This window comes from Poromitra crassiceps, assembly GCF_964638095.1.
Source record: "Poromitra crassiceps genome assembly, chromosome: 10".
Lineage (NCBI taxonomy): Eukaryota > Metazoa > Chordata > Actinopteri > Beryciformes > Melamphaidae > Poromitra > Poromitra crassiceps.
The window spans coordinates 55,010,599-55,037,720 of NC_139631.1; the positions used below are offsets into that span (position 1 = coordinate 55,010,599).

The 27,122-nt window shown below is 42.6% G+C and overlaps 2 protein-coding genes across 4 annotated transcripts in view; one reads left to right on the forward strand and one right to left on the reverse strand.

Moving 5' to 3' along the window:
- Positions 1-873: 873 nt before the first annotated feature.
- On the reverse strand, positions 874-17,011 carry sub1b (SUB1 regulator of transcription b). Of its 2 annotated transcripts, none has more exons than XM_083644518.1 (5): positions 16,928-17,011; positions 11,364-11,433; positions 10,734-10,856; positions 5,557-5,665; positions 874-1,989 (listed from the first exon to the last, which is right to left on the reverse strand). In XM_083644518.1, exons 2-5 carry the CDS (start codon positions 11,430-11,432, stop codon positions 1,910-1,912), a joined length of 381 nt encoding a protein of 126 aa, XP_083500644.1. In that variant the 5' UTR covers position 11,433; positions 16,928-17,011; the 3' UTR covers positions 874-1,909. The 2 variants fall into 2 exon arrangements, with proteins under 2 accessions (XP_083500644.1, XP_083500645.1); XM_083644519.1 differs by having other exon boundaries at positions 11,364-11,436; positions 16,928-16,996.
- An 8,401-nt stretch (positions 17,012-25,412) lies between these two features.
- zfr (zinc finger RNA binding protein) overlaps positions 25,413-27,122 on the forward strand; it is a 40,545-nt gene continuing 38,835 nt past the window's right edge. For both annotated transcript variants that reach the window (XR_014553115.1, XM_083644873.1), the window contains exons 1-3: positions 25,413-25,567; positions 25,752-25,833; positions 26,745-27,024. Coding sequence is in view for 1 of the 2 variants with exons in the window: in XM_083644873.1 (XP_083500999.1) it covers positions 25,531-25,567; positions 25,752-25,833; positions 26,745-27,024 (399 nt within the window). In the remaining variant the exon portion in view is untranslated. The remainder of the gene's footprint in view (positions 25,568-25,751; positions 25,834-26,744; positions 27,025-27,122) is intronic.

Consider the following 27,122-nt stretch of genomic DNA (forward strand, 5'->3'; position numbering starts at 1 on the left):
CGGCACCAGTGGAGTTCTGCTCACAGCTCGTGATCTAGAGCGTCCTCACTTGAAAACACTATTAGTAGATGGTCGTACATGTCATGCCATAATCTAAAACACATCAACTCTGTAAAGTTCATAATCATGTAATCATAATTGTTACTGTCCAATATTCTACGTGATGAATCTATATAATTAATTATTTCATTTATTTTACTTTATTTCTATCTCATTTATATTTGAAGCTATGCTTTGGCAAGATTGTGCAGATGTACATTCTACCAATAAAGCTCCTTGAATTTAATTGGGCGGGAGAGGAGGGGGGAGATATTACTGCCCGATCACAAATCAGAAGAGGGGGGGGGGGGAGATATTACTGCATGATCACAAATCACAAGAGTGGGGGATATTACTGCATGATCACAAATCACAAGAGTGGGGGATATTACTGCATGATCACAAATCACAAGAGTGGGGGATATTACTGCATGATCACAAATCACAAGAGTGGGGGATATTACTGCATGATCACAAATCACAAGTTGATATCAGGGAGTTTGAGAAGAGATTAGGATTTTTTTTAAATGGCGGTTGTTCCCGGTGGTTGTGTGTGTGTGTGGGGGGGGGGGCGGCACAAATCAAATCTCGCCTAGGAATGTAGAATAATTAGGAGATCAAATGCACACGGGGTTAGGGTTACCCTAATCCTACACAGTATATATGTGTGTACGTTCCACATTGTTGCCAAAACATAGTCATGCCAAGTTTGTTTTTATAAATCTGAAAATCCTGGTGAAAGCAGCGGACATGCTTTTCAGGACGGTTTCACGTGAAGCCCCGCCCCCAGGTCTCTCAGCTGATTCTAATGCAATGCTGTCCAGAGGAAACGTGTTAATCTGTTGAACAAAGTCCTTTATTTTCAACACATCAGCCCTGTTTCACACTTCATCTAATAAACATGAAAACTAAACTGAATATGATGAGGTCACCCCAACTCATTGTAATGATGGCTTTGGTCCTCAGAAACATACAGCACTGATAGTGAGGTCCATATATATTTGGACATTGGACACAATCTTCATTGACAGCCATACATGTATGGCTGTCAATGGAACTGACAGTCATACAGTACATGTCCATGCGTGGGGATGTATGGTTGTTCATATAACTGATTCCCTTGCATTTATTGATATGACTATGACTACTGACAACAGCAGCAGGATGAATTCTGAAGTGTTTCTGGCAATATTATCTGCTCATATTCACCCAAATGCCTCAGAACTCATTGTAGAATTGGATGATTATGTTAGCTTGTCCAATTATTTTGGTCCCTTAAAATGTAATTTTGGTGCCTTAGAATGTAATGTAATTCCTACACTGTTCACCTGATTTGGATGTAAATACCCACAATTAAAGCTGGAGGTCTGCAGTTAATTTGTTTCATTTGATTAGTTTCATTTCAAGCGCATTGTGGTGGTGTACAGAGCCAAAATGATGAAGATTGTGTCCAAAGTCCAAATATATATGGACCTAACTGTAATAGGTGCTACATATTACAAAGGTTTATTACAACACTCATACCATGGATATGAATTTAAATATTGACAAGAAAAGCAGTTCAGACTAGACAACCAATATTAAGCTACAGCCTTATTGGGTTTTATTAGCTTTTCATTACAAAGTACAATTCACCTTAGCATTTAAACCTACCAACCAATTGTAATCAATCGCTTACTCATCCACACACACTTTTACAATTGTTCAAAAACAGGTTTCACACCGAGCAAACTACAGAACACATGCAGAAGACACCACTTCTATACAACTACAAATGAAACAAGGCAGTTAGAAAAGAATTTCAATTTGTTTTTACAAAACCCTTCTGGCAAACTAAATTGAATTCAACACAGAGCATTGCAAAGAATGCCTATATTCTTTTTATGGCATCGTCAATGTCAGAGATCTGCTCCTTCAATTGGATCCACTGCTCAGGATTCAGGGAAATACCTAAAAGTAATTAAGAAAAGAGGGTGTAATGTGTGTCTGATCAACAAGCTACTCAACATTTCAAACATTCACCTTTCCATAAGAATGGCCATGACATAGCAAAAAGGCCATATACACCCCCTCCCCCTTTTCTTTTTCTTTCTTTCTTGAAACCAGACATGGAATGTTATAAAAGGTTGGCACCCAGAAATGATATCTATGACTTTCTAGGATCACAACCTTGGTGGACAACCTGGTCAACTAGCTATTGGAACTCTACAGACGTTAGAAATTGTAAATCGCTTAAAGGACGGCTTTACTGATTTACAACCAGATTTGTATCATTACAATGTCTCTCGCTCTGACGCGTTTTACGTCACAACCGCGTCAGAGCGGTGTACCACCACACATGCGGAAGAGCTGCAGATTAAAACTACAACTCTTTTGTGTGTGTGCACGCCTCTAGGGGTCCTCTACGCCCCTCCACAGCTCCGAAATCAAAACACTCAGTCAGCCATCTTTTATTCCCGCACAGCCTGCTAGCTAACTTATGCTCCCTTAGCTGCTAGAGCAAAGAACCATGGCTGAAGGAAATATCTCCGATTAAATTGAAGAGTTTGATATGGATGAAGACGATTTTGAAAGTGTGCTAATAAACTCTGACATTCAGGGCTACTTAACGCCATATGAGCCAGAATACAGTGCAGAGGAATTGCGCCGTATGGAAGGAGAGGCAGTTGAGCAGGGCACCGGAGACGAACCAGAGCCCGGCCCCGAGGCTCCCCGTGCGGGGACAAATTCTGCATTGTGCCGCTGCTACAAATGTGCTCTGATGGATCGCTCTGATACAGCGAGAGGCCAATTTCTTCTTGAAGAAGTCGCTGAATATGCCGAGGAACGAAAGGGATGTGTAATGTTTTGGACCATGGATCGTTGGGGTTTAGAAACTTTTGTGAGGAGATGGAAAATAAACTAGAAGAGACAGCAAAGGCCAGCAGCATCGAGTGAGTACCGGTACTGTAATAGCAGAACGTGTAATACATTACTATACTGTTTTGGTCTTATAGTGGCATCTGGGAATAAATTAAATAATTATGTGATTATGTTTTTCATAGCGATAAAACGATAGGTGTAACAATACGTTACTATACTGTTTTGGTGTCTGTGTAAAGTTAGTCCTGTTAGCTAGCAGTAGATTATGATGATAACCAATCGTTTTTTGCATAATAATATTTAGCAGAACATTTGTATGTAAGTCAAACGTTACACTGAAAATAGTCTTGCCGTTCTAATACTGTTTTTTCTTTGTTTGTTTTTGTTTTTGTTTGTTTGCTGACAGTGTCGTGATGTCCTGATAGCCTATCGACATTTCCTCCAGTGGGGACTACAGTGCGAGAGAGGGAGGCATCGTCGTATTGTTTTGCCAGCGTGTTGTGCAGGCGATCCATGTACCCTTCACCTGATAAACAATACCGTGGCTTCCAGCAAACAATCCATGGCATAGAGAACATTTTCGAAATCTTAGAAATTGCTAGACATACATTTTTCATTTTCTGTAGGCTACATCTTATTATTATATTTTGCATAGTGTTTATATATTGTCAGAACCTGTATTAAAATTTAAAATATATGTTGCTTTTGTTATTTGCCACTTTAATCAGTCATGCCGGTATGGGGTTGTAAAAGCTCTCGCGAATAGGTTGATATTTACATTACGGTAGATGCAGTAGATTCATTGAGGTCTTTCAGCAGTTATTGCTGGCATCTATTATTTCTGCACCTGCATCAATACTACTGTGTTAACCAAAGAAACGTGAACTTTTTACTGTTGTAAAAACAAAGTATAAACACATGGGATGCAGAGCTGTTGATTTTCACTCCAACCTATAAAATGTCTTCATTTATGCCAGTAGAAATCACAGATCAGTTTGTCATAGAAATCCTACTGCATTTTCTAAGACAGTGGTTCTCAAACTGTTCATGTCAAGGACCCCTAAACTGTGCCAAATTAGACCACTGACCCTTATTTGATAAGATTATGTCCCAGAGCACCACATCTGATAAGATTTTTGCTTTAGATGTTTTATTACAGAAAGTGTATGAAACCCATGACCAAAATAGCCACATTCTGTCATTGTGTTACTTATGGATTGAATTCACATCTGAATTAAAACATATTTGAATGATTTCAAATCCTTGACTTGCTGTGGTAAGTGATGTAAAAAATATATAAATATATAACTATCATACACAAATTTAAATTCTGGGGACATGAACATGAAATATGCAAGTCCTGGAAAGTGAAAATGTAGGTAGGGAGGGGAGGCTGGCTAGTGAAAAGATAAGGGCATTCATAAAACCACTCAGAAATTCTCACATTTTGGGATGAAAAAGGTGACGGTCACCTAAAGGGGACTATTTGCACCCCTGCAAATCCTACGTAGTCACATACAGAGAATTTAGCCAGAAATATAGCCTATTTGTAAGGGTTACACCAGATTATCTTGCAAATCAAGCCCTTTTCGAGTTTGTTAATAAAAAAAAAAAAAAAAAAAAAAAAAAAAAATATATATATATATATATATATATATATATATATATATATATATATACGGTATATATATATATATATATAAATAATAATAAAAAAATAAAAAAATGTACATTGTAGCTATCGACATAGAGCTGTAGATTTTTATTGCAACCAGTCTTCCCTCAGTCTTTTCCAACTCTGAGTTGTCTCTGTGGCTAGAAAAGAACGTTGATAGTCCTCTTTGAAATGACTAGGCTACTGCAAACTCGCAGGTCCCAGCTAATGGAGCCCTATGCTAATGCTAGCTACCTAGCGTTAGGCTAGCCGTAGCACTCAATCTTTTGGGAAAAAATGCGAAATAAGCTCTGCTTCTCTCCTCTTCTTCGCCATGCACACGCTAACTACACATTTAACCCTTGCCATTATCGTTTGATGAACAAACGAAGTAAAGTTGAGTAATAGCAAGATTGCGTGAATAATGTTTTAGCCAGCGCCCCGGCCTGCCTGCTTCTTCTTCTTCTATTGTTTTATGGCGGTTGGCAAACAACTTTTTGTGCATTACCGCCACCTACTGGAGTTTGATGTCTTCTTCATAGTGGAAGGGCCTGCCTGCGGGCTGGGCGTGGACTTATTAGAAGGCCACGAGCCCAGTGCATTGTGGGAAGTGGAGTATTTCTGCCCCTTCGCACCCGCCCCTCCCACCCCCACCCCACCGAGTGCATTTTCTTTGATTTCTCTGGCTAGCAACCATCAATTCAAAAAATTTCAACGGATTCCAACTCCATAGGTGCGTTACATTTAATTAGATGTTCACATTCACCACGGTAAAGCCATCCTTTAATGACATGAATTGTTTTCACATTAATAGAGTAAAAAAACTACCGGTACTCTTAATAGATATCACCATGAAACTTCCCCAGTTGATTGCTTATATTAAGACAATTATTATTTTGGATTATAGGTTTTCTGAAATTGTATGTTTAATTATGCAAATGAGACATTATCTACTAATATGTACTAATTTGCATACATTTCAAGGACATTTATTTAATTACCTTTTTTGCCTGGCTTCATCTCCCCATCTTGGTTCATCCAGTACTCTCTGATGTCAACCAGAACTTTGCCTTTGAAGTCCCTCACGCTGACATACCTCATCTTACCGATCTGTATCAACCAAAACAACAAATGGCAATTGAGCTCAACTTTTCATTTCATGCCTTTACTCCATAAACCAGTGGTTCCCAAAGTGGAGGTCGGGACTTAGAACCCCCTGGGGGGTCGGGACTCAGAACCCCCTGGGGGGTTGGGACTCAGAACCCCCTGGGGGGTCGCGGGACACCACTGGGTGGGTCGCAAGATGATTTCCAGAATGTGTGAAATTGGCCTAAACAATGTGTGAACTACAAAATGTGTGAAATACAATTGGAAAATTATTAAAAAGAGCACATTTTAACCATAATTGTTAAGTTTTGTTTGTATGGTTGTTTGTACGTTGTATGCTTCAAGTTCATCCACCTCTGGGGAAAGCGGGGGGTCGCAAGCCTCTGGCACCGTTATTTTGGGGGTCGCAGGCTGAAAAGTTTGGGAACCCTGGCCATAAACAACTAGACTTTAGCTATATTCCATTCTAATTTTTATACCTTGTCACACTGACCTTACATGCTCTTTGTGTTGACAAAATACAGTGGGCTACCTTTGCTGTAGTATGGTATGCTGTATGCTGTAGTATGGTATATGATATACAGGTATATGATATACAGGTATATGATATATATGATATACAGTTTGATGACTGATTGATTTTATTCAATACTTTGAAAAAAGAATACAAGTAGAAGCCAGCTTCTCATACTGGGCTCTATCGTTGCATCGGCCTATAAACTGCGCCCGGTGCAGCGCAGATTGGTGGGCGTGGACCAGCCCACTCGATATTTTGGTGTCGGCGCTACAGGCGGCCTTAAGCATTATAACCACGCCTTTTAAGCGTAAAATTATGCACAATCTGGTGATTGGAGAAGTGCAGTAAACGAATCACAAGCTTCCCCCCTTTTTTTCCCCCCGATTTTTTTATCCCATTTTTATCCCCCGTTTTAGTGCTCATTTGAATTACTCAATCCTGGTTGCTACTCCATCCTCTGCCGATCTGGGGAGAGCCGAGACTGATTCCATGCATCCTCCGAGACATGGGCAGTCAAGTCAGCCGCTTCTTTTCACCTGCCCGAGGAAGCTTCACCGGTAGGACATAGCACGTGGGAGGTTCACGCTATTCCAACCAGTTCCCCTCCCTCTGAACAGGCGCCCTTAGCGATCAGAGGAGGAACCATATAAGCAACCAGGATGTTGCATGTTTTTGTGAAGGGGGTTCCTATATGAAGGAGACCCCCGGGAGGCACGGGGAGAACATGCAAACTCCACACAGAAAGGCCATTTTGCCAACCCCACCCGGGCGGTGGGCACTCGAGGACATGCGGACGGGCACGCATTCCTTCAGTGTTCACATCGGCCCAGGTGGGAATCGAACCCACGACCTTCGAGCTGTGAGGCGATAGTGCTTACCACTGCACCACCGTACCTCCCTTACAAGCTTCCCTTTTAAGCTCCAATTCCACTGAGCGATCCAGTCAGGTCAGAAAAGCTCCCCCCCTCCCTTTCATCCTCGTCTGTCTGTCTCCATATATAGGCTATTATTCCATATTACCGTACTTTCCGTACTATAAGGCGCACCTGAATATAAGCCGCAGCAGCTAAATTGAATGATTGTTATATATATAAGCCGCACTGGACTATAAGCCGCAGGTGTTTTAATGTTTAATTACCAACCAGGAGGAGGCGTAGCGCCTGCCTGTAACAGAGATCTCCGTGTCTTATCAGCGGAGACCGTTTTGAGTCCTTACCCTCATCGTCGTAACACAGCCAGTTCTCCATCTTTTGAAGCATGATGTTAGATTACAACGAGCTAGTTGTGTGGCTTAGCCTTCCAAAATGTTGCCGTTAATTTTTTAGAATGTAATACATAGAATTGGGAACGTTACATTCAATTTCATTCAGACTGTCTTTCTGGCTCAATCGCCGCCATTTTTCCCCCGGAGCGAGGGAGGGTGGGAGGAGGGAGGGTGTTTTACAGTAGTGGCTGAGAGAGCGTAGTGGCTCAGTGCTCCAAGCAGGTCGCGAGGCACATTTTTTGCAACATCATCCAATCAGGGTCTGTCTGTCTTGCTCTCGTTCTGTCTCTCGTACCAAAATCCATAGATTTAGGAGGTCCCCTAGTGGCCGTTAGCTGTAAAAATCCATAATAATAATAATAATAATACATTTATCTTATATAGCGCTTTTCTAGATACTCAAAGTCGCTTTACAGGAAACACAGAAATAAATACTTTAATTTAGAAACATTCATGAAAGATTAGCCGCACCGTTATATAAGCCGCAGGGCCGAAAAATGGGGAAAAAGCTGCGGCTTATAGTCCGAAAAGTACGGTATTATGCTTCTCAAACCAATCTAACTGCAGTTTAAATACTGCAAGCATGTAAATACGCTACACTATAGCAAGATCAAAGTGAAAAGAATGTTCTAAACGCATTGGCTAGAAAAATATAGCCTATCCCTATGTCATGATGAGATTAGATTGGTGAAAGTTTGTCCAGAATGATATCGTTTTATCTCCCCTGCTGCACAGGTAGGATGATGCACATAAATATAGCCTACATTATGTAAAGTCATTGCATAAATGTGTTTTTATTGTAAAATAAAATGTGAAGTTGTCTTATTGGAGCAACATCACAGTAGGAAGTCACAGTAGAACCGAACCGTGTTACGGTTGTCACTCATCTCCTAAATTACGTTAAATCTGCGAGGGATATACATTATATACCACCAGGATGAGATATATGTTTCACACTGGGTTGTGTTTTGATTTAGAGATTTTATTTTGTCCAATATTGAAATGTTCTACAATTGCATGTTGTGTTAACATTACACATTATTTCTATCTGCCTCTTCTTCTTTCATTTGGTTGCTATTTATTATCGAAATGTATTAGCCCAATGCATGCTGGGAGATTTCACATGTGTGGCTTTGTGCCTGTCTGCTGTCTGATGCGCGAGGGAGTGAGAGAAAGAGAGGGGGGACAGAGAGTGAGATGGCAGAGGAGAGTCCGCGCAATTACGCACAATAATAGAACCGGCAAACTTTTTTTCCATCAGTCATCAACCGGCGCACTGAATAGGCCTGGTTTTGAAAAGCCCTAAATTAACGCCAGGGCGGAAGATATCGTTAGGCTGGTATTTAAGGCACTGCGCCACGCCTCTTTGGCGTAAAGCGCATTTCAGGGGCTAAAACCATGTTGCTATCTACCCGAGGCAGGCGCAAGGCACGTTTTTTTTGCGTTTAACGCCAGTTTTGGGGCCTAAGGCCTGTACCAAGATAGGGCCCACAGTGTATCAAGGAGAAAACCCATGCTCCATGTTCACTTTAACCCTAACCCTAACACATGCCTGCCCCTAACCCTAACCACTAACACATGCCTGCTTTGTTTGCATCCGGGCATTAGAGGGCAGGGCCACAGGAGTGCCTAGTGGCGTAAAGACGCAACAGCTCCCGCCCGCATTATTTATTATTATGATCATTTAATTATTTGTTTAACGGACTGGTATTTCTTGTGCCGACTATTGTGAGGGAATAGGTGTTTAAACATTTATCTGACTAGTCATCAGCATCCCTAGTCATTATTTATTCATATTCATTTAAATCCAATCAATTATTATTATTATTATTTTGTGAGCTGCTTTATCAGCCTGGTTACTGAGAAGTGTCACCTGTGACTGACTCAGATGATTTGCCACTAAGCACACTGAAGAAGGGTGTCTGGCCCGAAACATTTGTGCAGGCAATACAATTTAAACAGCCTTATTGGAGTGCTGTCCTGGAGTAATTCCTTCATGAAGCATATTTATTAGCAAAATAAAATTTAGGCCCTGTGCTCTAGAAACATTTAGTTATATTTAAAATATAAAATCCATTCTAATAATTTTCTGAACCCGGGTACAAATAGCCACATGGGTTATTTACCCCCGGGTTGCATAGTCACATGAGCTATTTACACCGCGGGTGCAAATACCATCTGCCTTTTCCCCCCCTCCTCTCCTCTCCTCTCTTCATATGCTCAGCCGGCTAATGTGAGGTGTAGTTTCATGAGACAGTCTTTAGTTTCCTGGCTGGGCGGAGTCTGTGGGCCAACACTGTTTTTAATACGGACAACTTCACTCCACCCTACCACCAAAACCACACCCCCACGCAGACCGTCGAAGATGAGATTATGATCGATTTTATCTCCGCGAAGCAGGAATTTTCCTGCATTATAAATGCTAGATTTGCAGGAATTGATGAAATTATGCACGATACCCACAATCCCCTGGGTAATTCCTACATCGATGGTGTTTCTTTCCACTGTACTTAGACTTAGACTTATCTTCATTTGTCCCGGAAGGGAAATTCATTTTCACTGTACTGTACATTATAGGGAGAGAATTCTTACGCCAGTGTGCAGAGAGGACATAACAAAGACAGCAACATACATGACATCAACAGAGACAATAGCAATGTGGCAAGACAGACAACACATCAGCGGGGCCTGCTGTTCAGAGCAGCTATGGCTGCCGGGATCAGGCTTTTCCTTGTGCTAGGGTAGGAAATTAACGGGGGCTCGGGGCAAAATGCCCCTAGAATTGCCCATGGAATTGAGATGATGGGTCTTTTAAATGCCCCCATAAAGTAAAGAGTTTAATACTTTCTGTATTTTAACATTATTCTTGCAAAGCGTGACTTGAAAATGGCCAGCTAGGCATCCGTACAACCCCCGCCCCTCCTCCTACTAGCATTATTTACCTCAGTGACAGGCAGCACAAGCTAGCTGGCCAGCTAGTTCACTCATGTTTTTGCCAAGTACATTAATAACATGCCAGACAGTCAACAGTGTTGTTGAGATAGGAAATGGGGATATTTAACTGTGATTGTTTATGAACTTTTACAAATAAAATATGCTTGGATAAGGGTCATTGGTCTGTCATGCTACATAGGAGAAACTAATGTATCTCCCAAAACTTGATAGAATTGCCCTGGAAACTATCCAAAATGCCCCCGAAATATATTTCACATGGGCAAAAATAGCCCTGGTTTAAAAAAGTGAATTTCCTACCCTGAGTTGTGCTGTGGAGGTTAGAGAGGAAGACCCACCTGGAACATGTTGTCGTCAGAGTTGCTGCTGCCTTTGGAGGAGCCGCCTGGCTTGGAGCTCTCTCCACTCTTTGCTTTCTTGGCTGGTTTCTCTGGTGCAGCTGACTTCTTCTTTCTCTTAGCCTAAAAAAAGATTGAGTTTACCATTTCCATCCGGGACCATTATCTAGTCAACTGTTTTTATTCTCAAGACGATATGGAAGAGATTGTAAATAAAGGAGAACTGCACGGCTATTTTAGGCTACAAACTAGAGAGCATCTTATGTGATGGGATCATACCAGCCGCCCCCCTTGCTCGGATCACGGCCATTTTTGAACTCGGCCTTAATTTTTAGTCAACTACACACCTGCAAAGTTTCGTGACTGCATCTTGCAGGTTTTGGTGCTATCGCGTTCACAAAATCTGTCCACAGACCTTCAGGGAGGCAGGCAGGCAAACAGTAGATCAATTCCTATGCATTGATTAACTGCTTATGTTGTGCCAGTCGTGCTGATATTGTGACTGATTGGCTGACTCCTCTCCATATTTACCTGCCTGAAGCCTGATTGGCTGACTCCTCTCCATATTTAAAGGGCATGCTGGAAAAACTGAGCTGATGGGTTGATCAGAAGCTGGTGTGTTAAACATACCTTAGTCTCCACTTCGCTGTCAGACTCACTTCCAGATGTGGTTGACAGCTCTTCCTTTGATTTGGGCATTCTGCTGGAAGAGGGATCAAATATCAGGCCTTTTGTATAATAGTGCACCACTGCCACCAAGTGTCCATTCAGGAGAATGCTAAGGTCTTCTATGTAGCCACCAACTCTACTGATCATCTACTAAACTGTGTAAGCCTGGCTTATAAACATTAAGACTGAACAGTGATATAATCAAGACACTTTCAATAACCACTACATACTACTACAGCGCTAGTCCTGTGTTAACTGTCCGTAGAGCAGTAGAGCATTGAATTGTGTCTTGATTTCATTCACAGCAGCAGGCAGGGCTGTACGTGTACAGGGCTCCAGACTCACTTGTTTACATTGGTTGCACCAGTGCGCCTTACTTTTTAATTTAGGTGCACCAGCACATCATTTAGGTGCACCCAAATTCTTCCGCCACACCTTTTGTCACGGGCCGCAATAATACATTTAAGCGTTACCTTCTTTATCATTTTGTTTACATATTGGTAATTTCTTAAAGTGATACGCTCAAAGATTTTCATGTAAATAAATGTCTGTTAAGTCTATCTATCACTGACTGAGGTAACACAATGGGGATTGAGCCTATGGCCCATTGATGGAAGCCTTTGCAGCATTGTAAGTATTGCAGCATTTTGAACTGGGTGTGTCTGTGGTGTGATTATCACCTTAACAAGCTCCTAAGTTTCAAAAGTTAGGAGCACAAATACTTATAAGGGCACAGTGATTAATCTCTGATATATTACAATTTAGTTTAATTCAATTATATATATACCCCCATCGAAGTATGTGTGCTACACTCAGGGTTTACATTTCATTTCATTTTGTCCAATATTCAAATATTCCAGAATTGCATGTTATGTTAAAAATAAATATTTCTGTTTAAGACTTTTTAGCCTGATTTGGTTGTTTTCTTGTAAAAAGTTATGCCACCACTAAGCTTTCTGGGAAATATTCAAACACCGCTGGTGTTTGGTAGGAGAAGAGAGGGGAGGGGTGGATGACAGTGTCAGACAATACTATCAGCTTCTCTCTTATCAAACTCATATGTACGAGCTCAAAGAGCCGTTTCTCCACAGCGTCGGCTGACTGTGAATTAGGGGTGGGCGATATGACGATCGTAGATCATTAACAATTAGAATGGCTCCACGATCTACCTTTCCAGACAGATCGTTAGAATCGCGATACATGCCATTCTATGAGTTGCATTTCTATGTCTGAAAGACGACTCCAAAGCCGCCCCCCTTTACAACACAGAGGAGGAGTTGGTTTTGACTAACCCTGATGTGAACACAGACACACACACGTAGCAGGCTGGCATCTTTGAACAAGTTAAATAATAATAATTAGTGGCCAACATCATGTTGCCTCCAAAGGAACACTCCGCCCATTTTCAACCAGCTTTGTATCATTAGAACATCAGTAGTATATCAGAGAACTGTAAACGGTTTTGAAGTCTGTCATTTAATTTGACAGTTATTGAGTGTTAAAGTGTGGACCAGTGACATCACTGGTCCACACTAACTCAAATTAATAACTCATTAACTCAAATCAACTCTCAATAATTGTCAAACTATTCATCATTCATCTAGTTTGACAGTTATTGAGAGTTGATTTGAGTTAATGAGTTATTAATTTGAGTTAGTGTGGACCAGTGATGTCACTGGTCCACACTTTTAACACTCAATAACTGTCAAATTAAATGACAGACTTCAAAACAGTTTACAGTTTTCTGATATACTACTGATGTTCTAATGATACAAAGCTGGTTGAAAATGGGCGGAGTGTTCCTTTAGGACTTAATTTTTTCGGTCACGCTGCCTGCTTGGTACTGTAGCTGACGAGAGAGGGACGTGCTGCTGGGTGATATGATAGCAGTTCCTTCGCTGTGGTAAGAAACCCAGTCCAGTGATGGGAGTTGCAGTAATGTTACCTTGACGAGCAGCAGTGCGTTTGATGTTTGCCTCATTTGCGTGTGGCTTGTTAATGCCGCCACCTCTCTCATGTTCAAAATATTGAATGTTTTGTGGCAACACAACCTGCATTTTGCTTGGCCAGGGCTTCTTGGTCTGTTGCCCATGACATGATGTAGGCATGCAGCCTATTTCTCCATTAACCAAGCGGCTAGTCTGCATGCCTCCCTCACAGAGTTTATGGAACTGTGTCAGGCCACCACCAAACTAGTTTTCAAGTAAGTGCCTGCTTGTGAACGTTATTATTTCTTAGTGTTTCCCAAACTATGGGTCGGGACCCAATTTGGGTCGCGGACCCGTTGGGTGTGGGTCGCCAACTGGTCGTCACGGCAACTCATTACAGTATGTTTTTTTGGGTCCCAGGGAGACACAAAATGTATCTTTTTGGTCCCAAGATGAAAAGGTTTGGGAACCCCAAACATGAATTATTGTAAACTCAGCGTAAAAAAATGAAAATATGTATGAAACAAATTTCCATTACTTTCCCCAAACTTTTCCAGGGCCTGGGAGTTGTATTTTAAATTGGACTTTTCCAGGTTTTTCATGACCGTACGAACCCTGAAATTAGTTTGGATGTACTTGTACTGTTCAATAACTTGCAAAATAGTCTTAAAAACCAAGATGAAAAAGAAACGTGATAAGATCGTGGATCGTGATCCTGCTTGAAAAAATCATGATATATTTTTGCCATATCGCCCACCCCTACTGTGAATGAAACCACGCATGCGCGAGCAGGAACTGCACAGAGGTCTGCCATTGGCTCTGAAATGTGCCCGCCCCACAAAAGTTCATCCTATCCAAATGTAGAGTGGGCAGATTCGAGAGTGTCAAAACTCCCCACCCTCTTCTGAACAAGGGCAAATTCTGCCCCAGACCATGTGCGGCGTGTGGCAACCGCGGACGCAGGCATCCCTGGGTTGTGGCTAGATGGAGTACAGCCACGGATGGAGTGATGTGAAATTGTGGCAATTATTATTCCATGAAATTTGTGTTACTTCTTGTATAGTGTCATGACAAGAGCAAAGATACAACAGGGTGAGATAAAGGATACATCCCACCAATATTAAAATAGCGTCTAATAGAGAGTGTGTGTGTGTGTGTGTGTGTGTGTGAGAGAGAGTCTCCCCCTCCAATGATGATCACACGTACCCAATATGTTGCATGCATTTCTGATCACCAATATACCATTATTATTATGTGTAGGGCTTTATAGCATGAATGAGAGATGAATAGAGGTGGGCAGCTATTGTTGTTTTTGTAAAAATGGCAGCACTCAAATCATGCAATAATACAGTCCACAGCAACTAAAATAGGCTACTAAGAAGTGCTACCCCCTAAAACGCCCACGTTACACACATTAAACTGGAACAGAGAGATGACTCCTACTAACAGTACCCACAGGTAAGTTGGCCGCACACAGTAAAAACCTCAGACCTTTCTTCCTCTCCTTTTATACACGACATACAGGGGCAGGGAGGGAATGACGCACGCAACATTTAACATGAATGAAATAAGGGTTAAAACTTAACTCGCCCAGCTGGCGAGTCCCTCCCCCCCGGGGTGCTTATGGCACCGTCCGACTCCCCGGGTAAACAATGGCTTTTGGTCGGTGTTGCGTGTGGCCATGGACAGTATAAGGAACTCACATGGTATGTATTATTGTGGCACATTCATGTGTTTACATCCTATCCTTTGCTGCTTAATTGATCTCCTCTGCTCCTCCTTACGACAGGGTGAAACACCTGCAGCCTATGAGCTGATTGCTGATGCAGCTCTGCCTGCAGGTATAAGTTGGCTTGCTGCTGGCACACAGTTAGTCTACATCCTGCTGATAGCAAATGGCAGCGGGCTAAAAACTGGAGAGCGGTGAGTCCTGGGCCCTGCAACGTCGTCCCCCCAAACGTCTCCTCCCACAGCAGTGGTGTGTGTGTGTCTGTGTGTGCTCGTCGAAATGAAGGCAGCGTCCCAAGCGGGCGGGGTCAGGCGTATTGAAACGAGAAACAAGAGTGAAAGTCATCCAGCGTCCCAGAGAGTGAAAAGCGTCCTTTCCGTTCTATGACCGACTGATCCTCATTGAATTTCTGGCGAGTTGACCAGTGTGCTCGCGCACATGGTAAAAACTGACATGACCCACGGCTGACTGCTACCTCAGAGTTGTAAGTGTTGAGTATCTATTTAAATAGGCTAATTGAAGACAACTCATGGCCAGATGCATTTCCTCAAGTCCCAATTGCGCTGCAAAGAAAACAGGTATTTTTTATGGGGCTTTACTGGGTTTTTAATCTGTATTCCAATCTGGAGCACTTTATTACCATTCGTGACTTTTGTGTCACTCTATTGTGTGGAAAATTAATTTTAAATTTAATTCTACAAAGCGAAATCAAGCCCGTTAGAAAGACAATAGATGAAGCGATGCGTTTTACCTTCAAAATAAAAGCTAATTTATAACTGGGTAAATAAAAAAACAGAACTGTGCACTCACTACGACTTTTAGTTGTCTGTGTTCTGTCTTCTGTGTATTTCGGATCACACACACAAAAACGTTGCAACATGCTTCAATAACGCTATTAGTTTATTTAATTACCATTATTGTGAAAGTTTTAACCAGAAGTTTCAATGTTATTCTGGCTCACTTGACGGCTTCAGTCTGCACGCAAATCGTTATCACAAACGCTGTGTATAAACGCAAAATCAAATGTGAGAAGGCAACGCCAGTTTACCGTTTTATGCAGAGACTGAACGTCTAAACATGGCCTAAGAAAGCCTAAGATTAAGAAAGCTTTCACACTTGCACAATCCTGGCCCGCTCCAAAGTGGGCTAACCCGACTTCAGCCCCGGCTAGCTGGCCCTGTTCCCCGCCCGACTTTCCATCTAAACACACAGGGCTAAACGTTGCCGCCCTACTCCTACGAGCTAAGGAGCATGTAGTGTGAAAAGCCATATTGAGGCTGTTCTCTGACACATCAAATTATACATGAATGTCGTAAAAGAGCTTCACATGTCGGGACAGCAGAGGACACGAGCTGACTGGCACTATATCTAGCAGCAGCCTCATGGCATCATTGTAGGCCACTTTAAGCCTCTGCATGTTACTTTTCTTGTAGCAACACCAGAGGTAAGCTGTCTACAATGAATGAGTCTGTAGTAGTAGCGTTAGCTAATGTAGTAGCTAACGCTACAAACTCATTGTTTCATTTAGCTCTCCACGCAACGGGAATTTGCGAATGGAGATGGCATGCGGATCAGGCCAGAGAAAACATCTGTTAACATCTGTTACTGTGCGATGGTAGCTGCTACAAGTTACCATACGTTAGACTTTAGATACGGACGATAGCTAGCAAGCTAAAAGCTATGTGGCTATCTTTGATAGCTGATAAGCTAACTTAATCAGCTAACCTGGCTCACCGGATGACACTAACGTTAGCCAAACACCTCTAATAGCTGTGCAGTAATATATATTTTCCACAAGCTGTAACGTTATGTCTTTTCTCAAACAATAACGTTATTTAGTTTTTGCTGATCGAATTATTAGTACTTACATGGTGTTTACTAGTAGCGGAGCTCTTGGCTGTGTCTTCAATGGTTCTAGCAGAGAGACCTTACATTAATTGATCAGAACTGAAGAATAAGTGGTTCCAGCAACATGTGGAGCACGAGCACGTCATTTCCTGGCAACGTTCGCCCTACTCTGCCTCTGATTGGCTGACATGGTTCTGTGCTGTTGTCCCATTGGCGCAAGGAAGCGTTTTCAGGCCAAAATGGCTGCAGCGCCGTTTTTTTTGTCTGTTGAAGGAAGAAACCGTCATCTCTTGCCTTGCCTCTGGTTCCAGTAGGCCAGGGGTGTCCAAACATTTTTGAATGGGGGCCAGATTAGATAATGTGAAAATACCTGGGGGCCAGCTGATTCTCGCATCATATGGGTTATAAAAAAAAACAAGGCTAGGTCGAAATCTACTAGCATATGGCCGGTGTGGTAAAGCGTGCACATATCATGTTTCTCATAGGATGATTGCGGAATGGGATGTTATCTGGAGGGGAAAATGTAGCCTAAAAAAAGGAAGTTTAACATTACTTGGCATGTGTTCAATGAACCTACCTGTCATGTACTGGATTCTCATTGGACCATAAAGGCCACATGTACAATGTTACAGGAAGTGTTAAGAAACCCAGAGGCCGGTGACAGCCAGAAGGATGGTGAAAAAAAGAAGGAAAAAAATAATAATCAAATGATTAAATTCAGGATCTAATTAAGTATTAAGATAGGCACACAACACTACCGTTCATCAATTATAAACGTCATGCAGCTCTTTATTTTCTGTGGAGCAGTGCTGTAGTGGTCACTGGTCAAAAATGTGGATAAACTAATTTCTGAGGCAGTTTTCTCACATCGTGCTGTTATCTAAAAAAAGGTGGATAAATAAACTTCAGTCGCCCATATAGGCTACGAGACTATGAGGCTAGAACAACTGAAACTGAATCATATATCCCCAATATAATTTTATTCTTATCAGCATCATTGTTTATTTCTGTGGTTTTCTGGCACATTGGACTTACCCTGCTAGCCGGGCGCAAGGAGCAGACAGAAAGTAAATGCTGGAAGAACGCTGGTCCGCCCGCAATATGCAATTAAGCAGATTGAAAACGTTAGCTCAGCAGCTGGAGCTAGCTTGGCCGGCGCAAGCCAGGTTTAGAGGAATAACTAATTTTAAATTAAAGTCGTGCTGAACCCAAAAATGACTTTTCTTTTAGTTCAAATACCTGGGTATGCAGTGCACCTATTTAATAATGTATGCAAAAAAATCACAATCTAATTTCTTTAGTTTTTCACACTTTTTCACATCAAAAGTTCATTTTTCAAGATTTCATTGATAACAGTAATGTACAGTTTGCTGACCTCACTTAGTACTATCAAATTTCTACCCCATTTCAACCAATCATATCACGACATGCAGCTGTCAATCAAATCTTCATTTCAGGATAATTTTCTCTTCCAAATGAAGTAGAAAATGGCACCTATAGTGCCTGTCATCTGGCAGAATTCCTATCCCATAAACTAACTACTAACTTGGCCAATTGTTAGAAACATGAAGAAAAAACAAAAACTATAATGTCTAAGAATGCAAAGAAATGTAACTGGCTCGTTAAAATGCACATTCCAGGGATATCGTATTTACAGCAGCGATAATGGCGCGCGCATCCGAGAGCTTGGTTGTCAGGGGTCGCACTTCGGCGATTCCAGGCCGACGTGCTGCACTCTCCGCTCGGCAACACGAAGGCAGCTGGCTGCCTGCGGCTCGCTGAGCTCCACTCAGCCAGTAACCTCCCGTCAAAAGGCTCTTCCCGAGGGGAGCGCCACAACACACTGAATCCCACTCGATTTGGAGGCGGAACACGCCAGGATTGGCCAAAGCCCAATCCAGTACCCAGAATTGTCAAATAAAATCATTGACATGATACTATGACCCGCCTCTCAACCTGTCATCTTAGACAAACTATGTATTCAGTCTGAAACTGACTCATATGCACGTGACGAACGGGTTCAGTTCGACTTTAACAATTGTAATGTCATTATTCAGTCTTAACCACCAATATTTGATCCTTTTCTCACTCACTCCTATGTCACCACTACCCGCGACTCGCAACTCTAAATGGATTCTCCTTTAGAGTTGCGCACGGCTTGCCCTTCTCCATGGAAGTCAGACCCAAAACAAGCTCTACGGGCTTCAAACATGCATGAATCACAAAGACAAAAGTACTCGCACGTAGCCACGGGTGTCTTCCCTCATAACGGACTGGCAACGGTGTTTGTTAACTTTCAGTTTACGAGTACGATGCTTATTTGTGTAGCCGGAAACGGCATCTTTCCCTTTTCAGAGACTCTTCTTCTGGGGGCGTGGCCGCATTTCAATTGCACAGCAGTGCCACGCCCCCAGAAGAAGAGTCTCTGAAAAGGGAAAGGCTACACAAATAAGCTATGTCACCACCTGCTCTTCCTGCACGCTGCAGTGCCCCCTCCTGACGGAGATAATAATAATAAAGAGCGAAAACATGATCGCCTGGCGGAGATAACGACCGAAAACATGATCTCCTGGCGGAGATAACAACAAAGCACAGTATTAGTAAAATAATCTCATTCCTCTAACTGTTTAACTCCAAATAGTGTTGAGTCTGAAACCTTAATGCATGGCAAGGCTAACATACACCACATTCATTGCCTCTGTGGTACAACACCAAGAATCAACAGGAGTCCGGAGTGATTCAAATCATTGATCAACTAGGTAGTTCAATAAATATTCCCATTAATTGCAGTTGTCGATTCTCAGATTAATTACCAATTATCATAAGAATCAATAAAAATAATAATAATAATAAAATGTCTTTCCTCGAAAGAGGTTGCACCCCCAATGAGTGCAATGTAATATCCAAAGAGCAGATACTGTATACTGGAATGGATGAAACGTAGCAGATTTAGTATAGTTTTAATATTCAATGACTACGATGCTTTCAACACATACAATGACATTATGCTAATAATAAGGCCCCGCACAGTTCTGCATGTCTCTTTATTTGGAGGGTCTTGTGATGTTGTCATTGGTTTCAGCTGCCTCCTTCAGCGCCTGCATCACAAGTGCATTCCGCTTCCTCATCTCCTCCATTCTCATTGGGTTAGCTTCAGGTAGATTCTGATGGGAAATACAAACGCAAGCAAATACACTTAATGAATCACTGTTGAACCAAGCACAGAACACCTATTGCTTTCATGTGTTGAATAGTGGCGCTTATTTCCATAAAGTGCAACATAAATGAAACATGAGGTATATTTCAGTTGCGGAATGGTCCTGTGGCTGTACTGTATGTGGAATTATATATATGATTAATTTGATTGATTGATTTTTATTCAATGTGTCATGCACTTGGCAGTGCCCATATATGTATAACATACGCCTGTATATAGTCAATTTCCTGTACATAGGTGAAATTAACATTGTTCAAAAAGGAGGCGCATCTGTCGTCATCTTGTAACACGCCTCTTTATTAATGCAGGGTTCTATGGTAAGCTTTTGCCAGGGAACACTGGTGCTCCTGAGTTGAAAAACAAGCCAATCGTAAAATGTTGTCTCCCACCAGTGATGTAGTTCCTTGGGTCAGTCAGTTAAGGAACAAGGGCCAATTCGGCCCCAGACCACATGTGGTGTGGCAACCGCGGGCGCAGTCATCCCTGGGTTGTGGCTAGATGGGGTACAGCCACGGATGAAGTGATGTAAAATTGTGGCAATTGTTATTATTCCATGTCATTTGTGTTACTTCTTGTATAGTGTTATGACGAGAGCAAAGATACAACAGGGTGAGATAAAGGATACATCCCACCAATATTCAAGTAGCGTCTAATAGTGTGTGTGTGTGTGTGTGTGAGAGAGTGAGTGAGTCTCCCCCTCCAATGATGATCACACAGGTACCCAATATGTTGCATGCATTTCTGATCACCAATACCATTTTTTAGGGCTTTATAGCATGAATGAGATGAATAGAGGGGGGCAGCTATTATTGTTTTGTAAAACAAACAAAAAAACTTAAATTAAAACAAGCAGGTTGCCTATGCGTCTGTGTGCATTTGGCACAGGGGCGAGAGGAGGGGATGATGGGGATGAGATGGAGGCACGCCTCGGTGCTGCTGACTGGGAAGTGAATCCAGTGATGAATAGCTGTACATGTTTCAGGTGCAATGTCACACCAAATGGCCCTTTTCGCCCCCCATCAAATCAGACAACTTTTTTTCTTTTGTCCTCTGTCGCGCTCACTGCATTCACCGCAGCCAGCAACATGTTGCCACTCTACATTTACTTTTGAAGTGATAATCATTGGCTCGTTTATATGTGGCTGTAACGTAATGTGGTGCTTTGTATTGACTGATTAGATTTGAGCATGCAGGGGACGGGATATGGGGCAGATCCCCGTGTGTAATCACTGCGCTGCTGTAAGTGGGAATTTCATGCAGGTAGGAATCATTAGTAGGGATTCTACACAAGGTACAGTATAGATGAGACCCCAGCACAGCATCAGCTTGTTGTGTTAGCTGCTGTGAGGCTGCCTGTTGAAAGTTATGTTGATGGTAAACGCTAATATAGATAACCGATTAACACCAAGAAGCTGATCACACAGTCTCTGGAAACTCGTCTTGTGTGGATAATGTAACAGTCGTAAATATGCGTAACGTTACTACTGGCAGCTGACATCAGGGTGAGGCATTAGACTGTAGCATAGTATCCATTTCCCTGCAGGCAATTAAGGCAAAACACGACCAAACATAGCAGAGTAACGTCCACTAATTCATCAAGAATCCTTCCCAGTGTTGGCTGAGCTCAGTGCAGACAGCCGCAGTGAGAGTGATGCAATGTTTTTTCTGAAATGTTGCCACAAACGAATTCCACACCGCCCGAGCATCCAAAGTTCTTTGTATCGACATTAAACTCAGAAGTTGACATTTGTTTGTAATGTCTGGCTCATTAATAGTGGTTTTCTTTCAGTCCTTGGTGTTTTGCAGTGAGCCGATTCTACAGGTCCGTGTGTGTGTATGTATGTAGGTGCGCTTGTTGTAATTGACGCTGCATCCCAAGCGGGCGGGGTCAGGCATATTGAAACACACCACCCCTTCGGGAAACGAGAGTGAAACTCATTGAGCATCCCCGAGAGTGAAAAGCATCCTTTCCGTTCCTATGACTGACTGACGACGAATAAGTGGCGTGTTGACCAGCGCTAAAAAGTGTGTGTGTGTGTGTGTGGGGGGGGGGGGGGGGGGGGGGGGGCTTGGACATTCCAACATCCATTAAACATTCATTCATCCATTCAACATTACCTTTTAAGATCTTGACTTTTTTTCTTTTGTGATTATCATTTGAATGCAATCTACTTGTTCATATGGGGATCTGATTCTATATGAATGGTGACTCGCTGTTTCCAGAGAGCTGATTGGTCTTTCATGGGTTTTGATCTCATCCTCTGAACTTAACCTGCTCAGGAGCAGGTTAGCCATGCAGCATAAGTTACCATGGAGATATATCTTGCTAAGAAGTGAACTAGCGTCTAGGGCTGCCCCCTCCAGGTCGATTGGTCGATTGTTTGGTCGACTTGCTCTTGGTCGACGAGATTCACGTTGGTCGAGCAATCGCTGTTGTTAATAATTTTGTAAAAAAAAAAAAAAAACTTTTTTTGCAGGCCATGCCAGGCCACCGGGCTACTATAAACTTTCGTTACAAGGCCAGCAGTAAACAAACGGTAGCATCTTTTCATTTTGTTTTAACAGTAACAGTTTTGTCATAACAGTCATTTACAAATTCCCCAGTTACTGAATGGGCTGCACAAGATGTTTTGTGCAAGTGAAGTGAAGTTGCATTGTTCAAAAACTACCTAAGTACAGTAGTCCACACACACATCCAGTTAAGGTGGACTGTAAGTAGACTGTAACAAACAGTTCAGTTTGTCAGGTGCATGCAACTATGACATGACTTTATGAAAGTTGTTGGTCTGTCTACTTGACAATGTTGCTGCAATAAAATGGTTGAAGTCAGATGTACAGACTGGAAAATTGTTCTTATATAAACCAGATGTTGACAAAGTTTTCCTTTGGGGACATCATTTGCAGTTGAAAAAGTAAGAAATCGCAATATATCGAAATATCGCAATATTCAATATATCGCAATAGTCAATATATCGCAATATCGGAGATATCGCAATACTATCGTATCGTGACTCAAGTATCGTTTTAGTATCGTATCGTGGGCATCTGGTGATTCCATTTTTTTAGACCCCGTTTCGCCCAATCGATTGGTCGGAGCTGTGGTCGATTTCTGGTCGACCAGGATAATCTTTGGTCGAGGGCAGCCCTACTAGCGTCATAGCACGGCAAACCCAGGGTTAAACCTGAAGTTACCTCCCTAAGCCACTAGTCTTGCTTCGTGGTACAGGCCCCAAGAGTGCTTGTTTCTCTCCCGAGATCTGGCAACATTGGCTTGGATCGTATGGCGGTGGTTTTCCGCCAGTCCTGAGGGCTCTGTACCACGAATGTTGTATAAGAAGATCCAGGATCTGTCCCTTGATCTGGTTTGGCTAAACCAGATAATTGCCAAGAAGCTCGATTCTAGTTAACTCATACTACGAATGTAGTTCGCCACTCGTTAAGTGGAACCAGGTTTTTATAATCAAGTTGAGAGCGCGTGCACATGAAAATGCCCATACACAGGAGCTTGTGCCCGCAAAAGAGGCGTGGTTTTAACAACTAGCCAATCACAATGCAATATGGACTGCTCCAGCTTCTACAGCGCCAGACACGCCTATTTCCTCATTCATTCAAAACGCAAATCGTGAAGCTTTAGTATGTCAGAATCAAAATCCGCATTGGATATTATTAGTCTGTTCCCGAATGACTGTCTAAAGTTACCACTTTTGTTCACATCAGTAATTTCTTTGAAAAGCGGTTTCTGCCTCCGCGTATCCTACAGCAGCTCAATTCACCCTCTCAATAAACTCAATAAAACCGGCATGTCTTTTTTGCGAGTGGAAGCAATGTGTAATCTATCTCAGTCCAAAATCCGTATGTATATTTAGACCATTTAGGCTCAATGAATAATAATGATCTCATGATGTGTTTGGTCGTACTGATGGAATAATTCCTATAGGCTATCAATAAAAAAAAAATGATAATAAAATAAAATAAAAGGCTGCTGAACTGAATCGACACGGTACGTGCGGGCATAGATTTCATTTATAAAAAATAGCCTATTTTGTGGTCACATAGGCTATTGGCAGCAGAGTCGCATATCTCCATATTTCATACAATGACTATGCTGGAAATATGAAGTTCAATCACATCATACAGGCCAAAAGCAACACAGTTGCAGCTGCAAAATGCAGGAGTCGCCTAGATATGAATCATCTGTGTGCAGGCGATCCCATATTAAATTGCTTAGATGTAGTAGGCTATTCTAGCATGTACTGTATGACCATTTCCAACCCAACGTCAGCCTTAGCTCCGTTGCGCACACGGCCCTGTGCGCTTTGGAGACGTTTATGTAACCTTTTTGCCGGTTTAGTGATATTTCTCCACTCACCATTCAGCTGCAATCGATCGGCGGGGTCAAACAACGTATCTACTTGAGAGCACAAAAATAATAAAACATATTCCAAAGTGGTAAGTAGGGCTTAATTTAAATGTAGCCTGCAATAAGTGCAAGGCTTCAGTCCTTGATTAATTCAACAGGAGCCTTTTTTTTCTTTTTCATTTGAATGCAATGTATTTTTTTTATCCTCTGAACTTAACCTGCTACAAAGCAGGTTAGTCGTAGAGCATAAGTTGCTATGGTGATCTATCTCGGTAAGAAGTTAACTAGGTCGTGGTACCTGAAGTTACCTCGCTAAGCCACTCATCTTGCTTCGTGGTACACCCCTCTTGTCTTCCCATTATTTATGTATTTATTTATTTATTTATTTATTTATGTATTATTATTTAGCGTCACCAGCCGCTCTCTGCTGTTACCTGTCTTTAGCCAGTTTATGCAAAATGTTTCCGTTTTATCGGTCAATGTTACCTTGATGAGCTGTCGCCTCCTGTCTTCACCTGGACAGATCATGGCCCACAGCCCATAGCCTACTCCCAGCACACACACCATGGCGAAGCAGCCCGGCAGCATGTTCCGAAATCCGCTCATCTTGGATCGGCCTCAGCTCAGCTCAGTGCAGATACAGCCCATAATAACCAACCACAGACTGTACAACGACACTAACTAAATAAACGATACGGTGACTGTAGGTCAGAGTAAAACACTAGAAGAAGAAGAAGAAGAAGAAGAAGAAGGCTGTAGGTGACTCACAGCAGCAATGCAGTCTGGGAGTCATCTGCTGATTGTATGTTCTATTTCTAGCAGCACGAGGTTCTTCAAAAAGCTAAAGCGAAACCGTTTGATTATGCATGCTCGAACACATGTTTGTGTGTAGGCCTAAAACGTTTATTTGTCGTACCGTCTATAGTTTAGATAACTACAATATCCATGCATCCTCGGCGCAGGCGCAAGGACGGCATTTCCGGGTAGGACATGTCATATAAATAGGTTGGTTTACTGGTCAGACGTCGTCAGAGAATAGGAACCCAATGATTCCCATATGCCCAGTGGTCTCCTTCACCTATGGTGAGTATTGTTCAAAGCTAACGGAGTCTAGATGGCGGAGTTACGATGGCGTGTCGTTAAGGTTAACGATGATACGTTGATGTTAATGACTTGTCCTTGGAGCGACTCCTTTTAGCCTGCTGCTAACAGCTAGCTTAGCATTTAGCCTGCTGCTAACATCTCGCTGTGGCTGTGTTCTCCGCAGTGCCCAGCCGGCTTGGTGAAGATGCCAAAATGGCTACCGGCAACTACTTTGGATTTACCCACGGCGCTGCTGCCCAGTACAGGTAAGAGGCTGTGCTCCTCCACCACACTCTGCTCCACATCGTCTTTCACAGCTAGAGAGCGTGTATGTAATGTGCCCTAGCTAGGTGCTACTGTATTTACTGTCGTTCTGCTTCCACTGCTGCCATTGTTTCAGACTGGGGGAGGGGTCGGTGTTAGCAACTGTGCTGCATAGTGCTGCTAACACCGACCCTAACCTCTATTCCAAGTGCAGACAAGGTATTCAACTACCAGTCCACTCACATTTTCTACATAGAGAAGGTGTGAACAATATTGTACTGCCCATATATTGTGTGATTTAATAAGCCTACATGGTTATTGTATTATTACATTAAGTGTAATCAAGTGCATGTAATTTAACATTTCGTTAATGTAAATGTTTAATAGACTTTCGCAAGTCAATGTAGAAGTCAGATGTTTTTATTGTAAGTAAATGCCACATTTTTTCTTTTCAAGAACAATACTGGTTCTCTCTTCTGTCCTAATGCATTCACTCATTAAAATAACCAAATCAGATGTTTTCTGGAGAATAGAGAGATCCAATATGAGGGATCAGTAAGGTCACTCTGACATCACGCGAGCAAGGGGGCAGCACGGGACCCGGAACTAGGGGTCACTCGCCATTCAAAACAATGAGCGCGGATGTGAATTTTGTAAATAAACAAGACACGTACTTCGGTAGCTTCGGTTTTTACCCCGGATATTAGAAAATACCCCACTGATTCATAAGAGGTCTAAAGTCATGTTATAGCAGTCGGGTGCACTTAGTGACAAGCAGGACAACAGTAAAACGGGACAGGTTTTTGGATTGAGTTTGGCATCAGTGGGCGTAACCTATAAGCCTTTGTTCACACCTGGTGCTTAACATAACCTTACTGACCTTTGGCCCTTCTCTTTTGTCCTGCCCTATCAGTCAGCAGCCGACTGCCGGGGTAGCCTACACCCACCCCACCACGGTGGCCAGCTACACCGTGCACCAAGCCCCCGTGGCCACTCACACAATGGCGGCCGCCTACGCCCCCACTGCGGCCACGGTGATGGCCAGGCCGGCCCCTGTAGCTGTGGCAGCCGCTGCTTCTGCTGCAGCTTATGGAGGATACCAGCCAGCCCACGCTGCTACAGACTACAGCTACGCCCAACGCCAGCCTGAAGTCCCTCCACCACCTCCACCTGTCACCTCCCAGAACTATCAGGTACAACTCTCCACCTGTCACCTCCCAGAACTATCAGGTACAACTCTCCACCTGTCACCTCCCAGAACTATCAGGTACAACTCTCCACCTGTCACCTA